General features: G+C 42.9%; 1 protein-coding gene across 1 annotated transcript; it reads left to right on the top strand.

The window, feature by feature from the left end:
• Positions 1-11,063: 11,063 nt before the first annotated feature.
• Positions 11,064-11,420, top strand: LOC145793369 (uncharacterized). Its single transcript, XM_082876183.1, has one exon. It carries the CDS (start codon positions 11,064-11,066, stop codon positions 11,418-11,420), a length of 357 nt encoding a protein of 118 aa, XP_082732309.1.
• The last annotated feature ends 805 nt before the right edge of the window (positions 11,421-12,225 follow it).

Here is a 12,225-nt window from a genome sequence, read left to right as displayed (position 1 = left end):
AAGAAGTGGCTTTTGAGTGGGAGCTTCTATTTGCACACAGAACATTTTCTCTATACACACCCTTCTTAATTCACACACCTAAAAAAAATTAAAAATTAAAAAATAAAATATATATATTTACTCATTACACACACTATTATTCTAATTATACTCATACACACACAACTTTCCAACACACTCAATCCATCCACCTTTTCTTACCCTTTTCATTCTCCAAACCCTAACCCTAAACCAACCACCGTCGACGACACCATGGTTGCCCTCGCAGTCGTTGCTTTCTCCACCTACTATCGTAGCCTACACACCTGTCCAATCCCTCTGCCGATCACTCCTCGTCCCTGCTACTACCACCATTGCAGCGACGACCCACCATCGCGACACATACGCCGTTCGATAAACCAGGGTCGAAAATCATACATCGATTTGACCATCAACATCCGAACAAAACACATCGGTGCGACCTTCAACATCCGAACAAAACACATTAGTTCGACACTGTACTTTCGAATCAATGTGTTTGGTTCGAAGGCTGCCGCAGAGAGAGAGAGAGAGTTGCAGATGATAGAGAGGGGGCTTCGACGGGAGAAAAGAGGGATTGGAGAGTGTGAGCGACGAGCGATAAGGTGAAAAGAGGCTTCGATTCGAGAAGAGAGGGGATGGTGAGAGAGGCGACGAAGGAGGTGATTAGGGTTAGGGTTTTTGGTTGAAGAAGAAATGGATATTTTGGTAATTTTATTTTAGAATAAAAATGTAATAAAAAAAATATCATTAAGTGTGTGGCAAGAGGGGAAATGGTGTGTGCCAATAGACGCTCCCCTTTTGAGTTTTGAGGGAGAGAAGAGAATATGAAATTGGCGCTGCCTTTGAACTGTAATTACGTTAATGCCCTTTGATCTAGCTGGAGGGAATGCCAAATGGATGGATGGCATTGGTTGTTATGCACTGTGTTTTATGAACGTTGGGTCCACAAAAAGTATTTTGATCCAACAAGAGCGGAGCCATGAGTTTAATTATTAATCCTTCCGAAATCAGCTACATTACAGACCAGTTTATTTATTTATTTTTTTATTATCGGTTGAATAACCGATAAATCTTAAATAATGAATTTATAAATTATTTGATTTTTTTTTATAAATCTAAATGTCTCATTTTAATATAAATTTTTGGGAAGTTGCAATTTTGGACTCGTTTGGAAAGGGAGGGTTTGGGCTTTTTTGGCTAAAATAGCCACAAAAAAAATAAAATAGGCTTTTTAATCCAATAAGACAAAACATCACATCCAATTCATAATCATTACATTCTCTCTCTCACAAAAAGTCAAAAAAGACAAAAAAAAAAAAATCAAAAAACCCTTTCCAAATGAGGCTTTTTAGCACTAGTCTAAAATAGCAAAAAATTCAAAAAGCCAACCCACTTCCCAAACGAACCCTTTAGTAGGCTATTTTAGTTTTTAACTATTTTAGTAGGCTAAAATTTTTGTGTTTGGAAGATAGTTAGATTTTTTTTGTAGTTGGATGTGATATTTGTGAGAGAAAAAATGAAATAATTATGAATTTGATATGATATTTTGTCTTATTAGCTATTTTAGTCTATTTTGTCATTTTGTGAATTTTAGCCCAAAAAGTCAAAAAAAGCCTTTGCCAAACACCAAGAAAGAGTCAAGTATAAATGTGTGTGTATTATATGTTGAGAGATAAATGTAAATTTTCTCATAATGTTAAAATTACTAAATGTAACACTTAAATAAAATTCCTTAATATATATATATATTTTAAAAATAATATTCCATTCAATGTAACACACAAACATCACCAAACAAATGCTATGGTGACAAACATCGCCAAACAAATGATTATGGATTAGATGTGACATTTTATTTTATTGATTGTTTTAGTCTATTTTATCTTTTTGTGAATTTTAGTCTAAAAAATGCTAAAATCTCATTTCCCAAACATCGCCATAATAAAAAATTCTTTAATATATTTTTCTCAAATATAATAACGTAACATTCTAAAAAAATTCTTTAGTATATTTTTTCCAAATGTAATACTCTAATCAATGCAACACACGAAAATTGCGTAGTGTACTTTTCTCAAACGTAACAAGTAATATTTCAAAAAACTTTTTTAGTGTATTTGCTTTTCAAACGTTATACTTCAATCAATATAATACACAAAAACTTTTTAGTATATTTTTTCCAAATGTAGCACACTAATATAACAAATAACGTAACACCAGAAAACCACATTATATAGCGATTCTGGTTTTGACCCTTCACTTGTTGTATTCCGGACTCGAGTTTATGGTTTCTGAATGTTGTTCATTGTCTTTCCTCTTTATTCCTTCTTAAATTTGGTTATTTGGGCGTTTTGAGTGTGTTTGGAACAGGTTAGTTGCTTGGTTTTCAAACCTTGTGTTGCTTAGAATTTTGGTCCTCCATTCAAGCGGGCTTTCTTGCGCTTGAGTGGGATTTGCAAACTCTCAATACTTTGTACGTTTACAAAAGTATTGGAGGGGTGTTTTCCACATTCGAATGATGTTTTCTACGCTCGAACGAGGGAACCTACTCTGATGTCTGGGCGACCGACGTCTCTCTCTCCCCTTTGCTGCTACGTTCCCTGTTCTTTGAGCTTCGCCTCCAGTAGCGCGATGTATTTCAGCGTCCAATTCAGCCAAACTTCTTCATTCTCCTTTACTATTGAAGAATAATCTCTGAGATATCTATGGCCCAACTTACGACCACCGTTGATACTCAAGTTTCAGCTTGTCCTTAAATTATTTGTGGAAGCCGGATACAAATGGACGCAGATAGGCCGAATACACATTTAGATAATCGGTACATGTTGTACTCGCCCGTCTTGTACGTTCTGGATGTCGAATATCTTAGTCGGCCACAAAGCTAGCCGAACGAGGGGCCCATTGAAAGTCGGGTTACGACGAAAGAAGGGCTGAGTGAGCAATCACACGATAGATTAGTAGTGGGCCCCATCCTGAGGACTGGGAGTGTATATAAATAGAAGAACAACAACCAAAGAGAGGTATGTGAGAATTGTTACGCTTAACTTAAGATACAAGTAACTAAGAGAGCATACACTGACTTAACCGTTGGAGTGCTAATTTCGGCACCCCCGACCGGAGTGTTCATTCCTTTTCAGGTTACTAGCTGAGGATCTCGAGCGTCCTAGTGGATCAAAAGAGTATTTCCAAACCACTTTCCCACAACTAGCGCCGACTGTGGGAATACTCAACTACATCCATGGTAGGCATAACAGAAGACCCTTCAATAGTCACTGACGAAACGACATAGAGAGATGAGCTCACTCCAACAAACATGCTTGGACCGGAGACTATCGCCGCAAGACGTGCCTTGAACTTCGACTCACTTGCCTAGAACTCACCCTCGACTTCAGAACATGAGACAATGCAAGCGATCATGGAACAGGCGAAGCAAAACGAACAAAGGCTGGAAAACATGATCTCTAAGAACGAGCGCCTCCGTCAGGATTTAGCCTTGGAAGTAGCAAAATCCAAGCAAGGTGCATGCTAAGATCCCAAACGACCTCTGAAAAAAGATGGTCGACAACCTTGAGTTCGAAGACAAGAAAGTGACAGTGATTCTAACTCATTATCCCTGGAACCCAAAAGGAGGGGACGAGTTGAAACCACTAGCTCCTCCGAAGAGAGTCCGCGTGCACACCATAAGCGAAGGTGAAATGGTTTAGGCAAAGAGGACCAGCATAATCCCTTTGTGCAACGGATTGCGAAGGCTGTACTACCCAAAAAGTTCAAAGCCCCATCGTTCACCCTACACGACAGGAAATCAGAACCCATTGATCACATTCGACATTACAAGCAAGCTATGACGTTGCATGCGGACGACGAGGCCCTCATGTGCTGAATATTTTCGAGCAGTTTGGGACCGTTGGCCGTCAGATGGTATTATAAATTAGAATCGGCATCGATTAAGAGCTTCTATCAACTCTAAAAATCCTTCAGGGGCAAGGTTCATTACCAATGAGGTCCAGCCGAAGCAGGCCGATTCTCTCTGGGCAATGCAAATCCAGTCAGGGGAAACATTACGGGCGTATTCGGCGCACTATTGGGAATGCTTTAATCTTGTGGATGACGCCTGCAACGACTCCATGGCCATCACCACCTTTAAAATGGGGTTGCATCCTTATAGTGCCCTCCGCAGTTCCTTAACTAGAAGGCCCCCCAAAACAGTCTGGTCGCTGATGAAAAAAGTTGAGGAATATTGCAAAGTTGAAGATGACGCACTGTAGGTCAAAGCCGGGCACCAGGCCATCAAGACGGCCCCATCAGAAATTATTCAGCCAATAAGTTATGTACCATCACGGAGTCCTGAACCACGGGGCTGGGCTAAAGGAGACAAGAGAAATTCGCGCCGATCAAACGACCAATGCTCCCACCGAGCTAATGAACAACTTCAAGTGGATAACAGGCATGCAAGGCGCGCAGCCAAGAAATATACGGAGTTGTCGGAGCCGATCAGCACGGTTATGACTAAAATTCAACATTTGTTGTTCTTCAAGTGGCCGCCCAAGATGGTGGGACCTCCCGACACAAAGAGACGGGATAGGTGGTACGAATCTCACAAAGATCACGGTAATGATACCGACAGTTGCTATGCTTTGAAAGACCACCTCGAGGAGTTGGTACAAGACGGTCGGCTCTAGCAACACGTCCGAAAGAACAACTCAACCAAAACAGTTGCCCTAAGGCAAGATTCACCTCCGCTTAGCGTAATCCATATGATATACAGCCTGCCGACAGCCCCCGCCGTACATTCAATTCAGTCTCATTCTGGCCCCCAAAAGCAAATCACACAAGTAAAACGGCCTTATGAAGCTCCGAGTATTACTTTCGACGATTCTGATTTGATCGGCGTAACACTTCCCCACATTGATCCATTGGTCATCGAACTACGCGTAAATCGATTCATCGTTGAACGCGTTCTCATAGATCAGGGGAGTACTTCGGAGGTTATGTATTACAAGACCTTTATAAACTCAGGTTCACTGAGTCGAACCTGTCTCCGGCTCCTTATCCGTTATTCAGCTTCAATGCTAATCCAGAATACCCGTTGGGCAAAATCACACTACCAGTTCGAGCGGGCTCCCGAACATTAGATGTGGAATTCTTGGTTGTCAAACTGCCTTCGCCGTATAATCTTATCATGAGACGAACTTGGCTGCATGCCATACATGTCGTGCCCAGCACCTATCATCAACTGCTCTGCTTCCCGACTGAATGAGGCATTAAACAAATCCGTGGTTCCCAGAAATCGGCAGAAGCATGTTATCTTCTCGCCGCAAAGTCACCAAGAAAGCTAGAGGTGAACTCTATTGAGGTGCCGGATCGCGAGAGCCTGGACGATATTGGACGGCTCCCAAGTGAAAAGGTCACGGAAGCCCTAGATCGAGTTGAAATTGACAGGGATCTTGACAGGTTCTTCATGGTCGGTGCCTCCTTAAATAAAACTGACAGGCAGTAGCTAATTACCTTCTTGCTCGGCAACCTTGATGTATTCGCATGATCGCCGTATGAGATGCCGGGGGTAGATTCATCTGTTTCTGAGCACCGTCTGAATGTTGACCCCAAATGTAAGCTGATCATTCAGGGAAGCCAGTGGTCAGGTATAGAACACACTGTTGCTGTTGTTGAAGAAGTTGACCGGTTACTTGATGCCGGGGCAATCCGGGAAGTGACCTATCCTACATGGCTGCCGAATACTGTGGTGATAAAGAAGAAGAATGGAACTTGGTGTGTCTGTGTGAACTTCACGGATTTAAATAAAGCTTGTCCCAAGGATTGTTTTCCTTTCTTGAGAATTGATCAACTTGTAGACGCCACAATACGTCATCAACGTATGAGCTTCCTCGATGCCTATAGAGGCTACCATCAAATCGCCATGCATCCGGAGGACTAAGATAAAATTGCATTCCTCACCCCAAGAGGAACCTATTGCTATAAGGTTATGCCTTTTGGGCTGAAGAATGCAGGGGCAACTTACCAAAGACTAGTCACCGCCATGTTCAAGGAGCAACTCGGCCGTACTATAGAAGTGTACATTGACGATATGGTGGTCAAGTCAAAAGAAGAGCAAACTCATCTGGCCGACCTGAAAGAGACATTCAGCATTTTACGCAAGTACAAAATGAAGCTGAATGCTTCCAAGTGTGCATTTAGGATCGGATCTAGCAAATTCCTTGGCTACATTGTCAATCACCGAGGAATTGAAGCTAACCCGAGGCAAATCACAGCAATCTTGGAACTCGGCTCCCCTCGATCGGTGAAGGAGGTTCAAAAGTTGATGGGGATGGCTGCTGCACTAAACAGGTTTATCAGTCGTTCCACAGACCGCTGCCGATAATTCTTTCATACCCTACGGCAGGGCAAGGCTTTTGAATGGACCTTCGAGTGCGAAGTCGTTTTCAACGGTTTGAAGACCTATCTCTGATCAGTTCCACTCTTGATAACACCTTCGGTAGGTGACCCGCTAATTTTATATCTGGCAGTTTTCAACCAGGCAGTCAGTGCCGTACTATTAAAGGAAGAGCTTGGGGAGCAACGGCCAGTGTACTATATGAGCAAAGCAATGGTTGATGCTAAAACACATTACCTTCCATTGGAAAAACTCCTCCTAGTCCTCGTCACGGCAACAAGAAAGCTAATGCATTACTTTCAGGGACATACCATTAGGGTACGAACGGACCACCCTCTTCGGTCAGTACTCCGTCGTGCAGAAGCATTAGGGCGCATTTCAAAGTGGGCTCTTGAACTCGGCCAGTATGATATTCAGTTTCTGCCTAGAACCTCAATCAAGGGGCAAGTGCTTGCCGACTTTGTGGCCGAATTCACTAGGGTTCTTGCCGACTTCAAGTCTAATGAAATACAACCTAGGTCGAACTAGAGAATTTATGTTGGGGACATTTGGCAGCTCTATTGTGATGGATCATCCAATTAATGTGGTAGCGGGGCCGGAGTAGTAATCATGGCTCTTAACAGAGCAATAATCGAGCAGGCTGTCAAACTCGGCTTCGAAGCATCAAACAATGAAGCCGAATACGAAGCCCTGCTAACCGACTTGTGGAATGCACATCTCCTGGGTGCTCCATGTCTGCTTATATTTTGCGATTCAAAACTGGTGATCAATCAGCTAAAGGGGGAGTACGTGGCCAATAACGACCGTATGACCGCTTCATAAAAATGGCAAATGCCTTGCTGGCAAAATTTGACCATCATGAATTGAACCAAATAACCCGTGATCAGAACGCACATGCAGACACCTTGGCCGCCATTAACTCAGAGATTAAATGGACAATTGAAATGGGTTTTATCCCTAATCCGAGCATTGGCCCTTCAGAGGAAGTCCAGATCAATGTCATAGAGTCAGGTCCGAGTTGGATGGACTCCATTGCTCTATTCCTATCTTCCGAACAGCTCCCATCAGATAAGAAAAAAGCATACAAGCTACGAAACAAAGCCCTGCGATACTATTTGGATTCGCAAGGAAAGCTTTACAAAAAATCCCTTTTTGGCCCGTACCTAGAACGCATTCATCCAGATAAAGTCGAGGGACTCCTGACTGAAATTGTGACATCCCTGTTCTGTATTATGCTAATTGGTCCTTAAGTTGGTTATGGTTATGTGTTTAGCATGGTTTTGTATGCCATTATGTGAAAATATGTGGTTTTGAATTTCTATCTGTTCACCGTAGGAATATCTGTTTGGTTTTACCGCTTCGGAAATTAAATTGGAGGCCTTATCGGCCACAGAACCCGAAATTGATTACGCCGTTGTGATTGGCATAATTTTTAGAGCCTACGGTGAAATTTAATTGAAAATTGATTCGGGTTAGATTAAACCGATTAAATTGATGAATTAGAGCCCAACTACTTTATTATTATAATCTTGGCTTTAGTGGATTTTGTTGTCAAGCTTTAAACACTCAATCTCTCCCTCCCTAGCCTCATTTTGACTGATATTAAACTCAAAGAAGAGAAGAGAGGGCCGGTGGTAGAGAGAGAAAGGGAGAGACTTGTGTAATTTGGGCTCAAGACTTGGGAATTTGAAGATCTAGCTCAAGATTTGGCTAGAGCTTGAGGGTTGAAGCTCTTAGGTAAGTGAATTCATGGACTCTTGTTTGTAATTTGTAAGTTCAAAGTTGAAAGAATGTTAAAGAGCATGTAATAAGTTGATTTTTGTTGAGCTTGAAGTCTTGGAACTCATGCATGTAAGAAATTACTTTGAATCTGCATGTTTGAGCTTGAAACATGTGATTCATGTAGAGTTTTGGTTGAAGCTCATGTTGTAATCACCATTTGTACCATCTAAGTTGAGAATGATGAGCATCTCCCACATGCATGTACAAATCATGGGAGTATAAGTCTTGAATGTTTGAATTTGAGCATGTTGATGATGGGTTTGAGATATTTTGGGACATGCATGTAGATAAATCAAGAAATTGAGCTTCATAATGTTATAATCTTGCATTGGTACCATGTTAGTATGACTATATTTGAGATTTGAGCCATTGCATGCAAGTAATGTAGCTGGAAAATCGAATTGGAGCTCAAGAACACAGTTCTGGGTTTTCCAGAACTTTGAGGTCCGCTCGAGCGGGGAACCTGACGCTCGAGCGGGAAATGCGTGCTCCCAGAATTTTTGCAGACTTGATGTCCGCTCGAGCGGGGTAATTCACGCTCGAGCGGGGGAGCTATTTTGACAGACCTTCCGCTCGAGCGTCCTATTTCACGCTCGAGCGTATCTTTGATGCAACCAGCACTTTTGCAGGCCTAAAGGGTCCGCTCGAGCGGGGAAGTCCACGCTCGAGCGGGGACCCTATCTTCTGAAATTTTGTTCATGCATCCTGTGTTTCGTTTTCCGTTCTCTTTCACTTGTAATCACTCTTAGGCATGTGTTAAGCGTTACAAATGAGTTAATGAGATAGGAATAAAGCCTAAAGAGGAATATGTGAATTAAGGAACGGATTGAATTGTTAATGACCCTTCTGTGTTCATGGAATGTGTAGGGTCAAGCTCCAGGGCGAATCCACAAGCCGATCACTGTGAGTAATATCGATATTTGAATGCTTGTGAATGTCCAATTGTCTATTCCCTTATAAGCTTTATGAATTGCTAATTGGGATTATGGACGTAAGTCTGATATGAATAAACATAAATGGACCCAAGGTCGTTTTGATAAACATAAATAGACCAAAGGTCGTTTTGATAAACATAAATGGACTAAAGGTCGTTCTGATAAACATAAATGGACCAAAGGTCGTTTTGATGAACATAAATGGACCAAAGGTCGTTTTGATAAACATAAATGGACCAAAGGTCGTTCTGATAGAAATGAGTGGACCGAAGGTCGTTTTGACATGAATGAGTGGGCCGAAGGCCGTTTTGACAAAAAGGAATGGACCGAAGGTCGTCTTGATAGAAATGAGTGGACCGAAGGTCGTTTTGACATGAATGAGTGGGCCGAAGGCCGTTTTGACAGAAAGGAATGGACCGAAGGTCGTCTTGATAGAAATGAGTGGACCAAAGGTCGTTTTGACATATATGAATGGACCGAAGGTCGTTTTGATAGAAATGAGTGGACCGAAGGTCGTTTTGACATATGTGAATGGACCTAAGGTCGTTCTGATATGAATGAGTGGGCCGAAGGCCGTTTTGACATGAATGAGTGGGCCGAAGGCCGTTTTGACGTAAACGAATGGGCCGAAGGCCATTTTGATAGAAATGAATGGGCCGAAGGCCGTTTTGACGTAAATGAACGGGCCGAAGGCCGTTTTGACATGAATGAAAATCTGAATGGGCCAAAGGCCAGAATGTTTGGAACTATAGTCACTTAATTTGAATTTCGTATAGTTATATAATTGTTAAATAGAAATAAGAATTAGGCCCAAAGCCGTTTGGAACATGTTGTTCTACATTGTCATGTAACTTCTGTATTTGATTTGATATTATTCACTGGGCGTTCGCTCACGCTCATTCATGTGTTTGTAGGTGAGCCAAGAGAAGTCCCAACCGAGCCCTAGTGAAGTCTGTGAGGAGCAACAAAGGTTTTGGAGAGTCAGCCCTCGTGTCTCACGTATGAGACCCGTCTTCGCCCTTGTGTTATGTATTTATATTTGGTCATGTTGGCGAGGACTTTGTGTATATCTATGCATAGCTGTGATGGGTTGACTTAGTTTTGAATGATCCTGCTTGTATAGAACTTATGTCACTATGTTTCTGTCGTGAGTTATTAACGTATATGTGTCTGGAATGTTATGATGTGCATATAAGCACAGCTCTATGGACAAAGTTTTAAATTTTGCTTCCCTTTTGGCCCCTTTACTCTGATGTGTTAAGTCTGTTTTGGTTTGAGGCCGTAGGTAATCTTAGGATTACTAGCCAGTTACGTCCTTAACCCATGGGGGCGGGTTCGGGTCGTGACAGAAATACATGAAGGTAGCTGTGGTGCTAATTCTGGCGGGCGCTCTTTGGCCCACTGAGCTATGACATAGGGGTATTATTGGCCGACAATGAGAGCTGATGCCGAATGTTACGTGAAGAAGTGTGAACAGTGCCAGAAGTTTTCTCCCTTAACCCATCTGCCTACCGAAGAGTTAAGTTCTATAACCAATCCTTGGCCGTTTGCCCAATGGGGACCAGACATCGTCGGACCACTGCCTTGCGTCCCCGACAACAAGCGATTTTTGATTGTCGCACCAAATTATTTCACAAAAATGGCTAGAAGCGGAGGCACTAACGCACATTCGAGATACTGATGTGAAGCGTTTTGTGTGGAGAAATATTATAATGTGATTCGGCATTCCAAGAGCACTCATTTCAGATAACGGCACCCAGTTTGATTGCGGTGTCTACCGAGAGCTGTGCAGCAAGTATGGTATCTGACCCTATTTCTCCACCTCGGCTTATCCACAGAGTAATGGCCAAGTTGAAGCCTCTAACCAAGTCATTTTGGGTGGCATCAAGAAGAGGCTAGAGAAAACTAAGGGAAGATGGGTCGAAGAATTGCCGAGTGTAATGTGGGCTCATCGCACTACTCCGAGACGTTCCACTAGGGAAACGCTGTTCTCATTGTGCTTCGGAAATCAAGCAATCATCCCCTTGGAGATCGACCTCCCAACCTTGAAATCAAAATTTTTTGATATGGGCCGCAACGACATGATGTTGGCATTGGATTTAACTTTGATTGAAGAACGAAGAGATCGTGCCCATGTGTCAATGGCACGGTACCAGCAGCAGCTCGCTAAGTTGTATAATCAACGTATTCAGCTACGCCGCTATGTACCAGGCGAATTGGTCCTGAAGAAAGTGCTTCCAGTTGCTAGGAAACCGGCTGATGGAAAATTGGGTCCTAACTGGGACGGCCCCTATTAGGTCGACTCAATCGCAGGAATAGGAGCATATTGGCTCAAAGACATGTCTAGGAGGAGTCTGCCACGCCCTCGGAATTTCTCGCATTTGCGTAAATTCTATCATTGAACCTGACCTGTGGGGCATGATAATTGTTTTGAGTGATTCACCATGCACACATTTTGCTTTTGCAATGTAAAATTTCCTATTTTCTCAGTGTGAAACTTAGTTCAAAAGTATGTCGAATAAAGACTCTCTATTCGGAGCGCCCTTCGTGGATCTCACGATTGGCCAAGATAAAAAAGACTCCGGATTCAGAGCGCCATCCGTACAGGTCACGTTTGGGCCGAATAAAGACTTCGGATTTAGAGTGCCCGTCGTAGATCTCACAATTGGCCAAGACAAAAAAGACTCCGGATTCGGAGCGCCCTTCGTGGATCTCACGGATCTCACGATTGGCCAAGATAAAAAAGACTTCGAATTCAGAGCGCCCTTCGTGGATCTCACGATTAGCCAAGATTAAACAGCCTCCAAATTCGGAGCCCCAACCGTGTAGGTCACGTTTGGGCCGAATAAAGACTCCGGGTTCAGAGCGCCCTTTGTGGATCTCACGATTGGCTAAGATTAAAAAGCCTCCGAATTTGGAGCCCCAGCCGTGCAGGTCAAGTTTAGGCTGAATAAAGACTTCGGATTCAGAGCGCCCTTCGTGGATCTCACGATTGGCCAAGATTAAAAAGCCTCCGAATTCGGAGCCCCATCCGTGCAAGGCACGATTGGGCCGAATAAGGACTCTGAATTCGGAGCACTCTTCGTGGATCTCACGACACAC

Source organism: Camellia sinensis, chromosome 6, assembly GCF_055761805.1.
Source record: "Camellia sinensis isolate YWXY chromosome 6, ASM5576180v1, whole genome shotgun sequence".
NCBI lineage: Eukaryota > Viridiplantae > Streptophyta > Magnoliopsida > Ericales > Theaceae > Camellia > Camellia sinensis.
The sequence above is the reverse complement of the archived record's forward strand: the minus strand, read 5'-3'. Positions and strand labels throughout refer to the sequence as shown.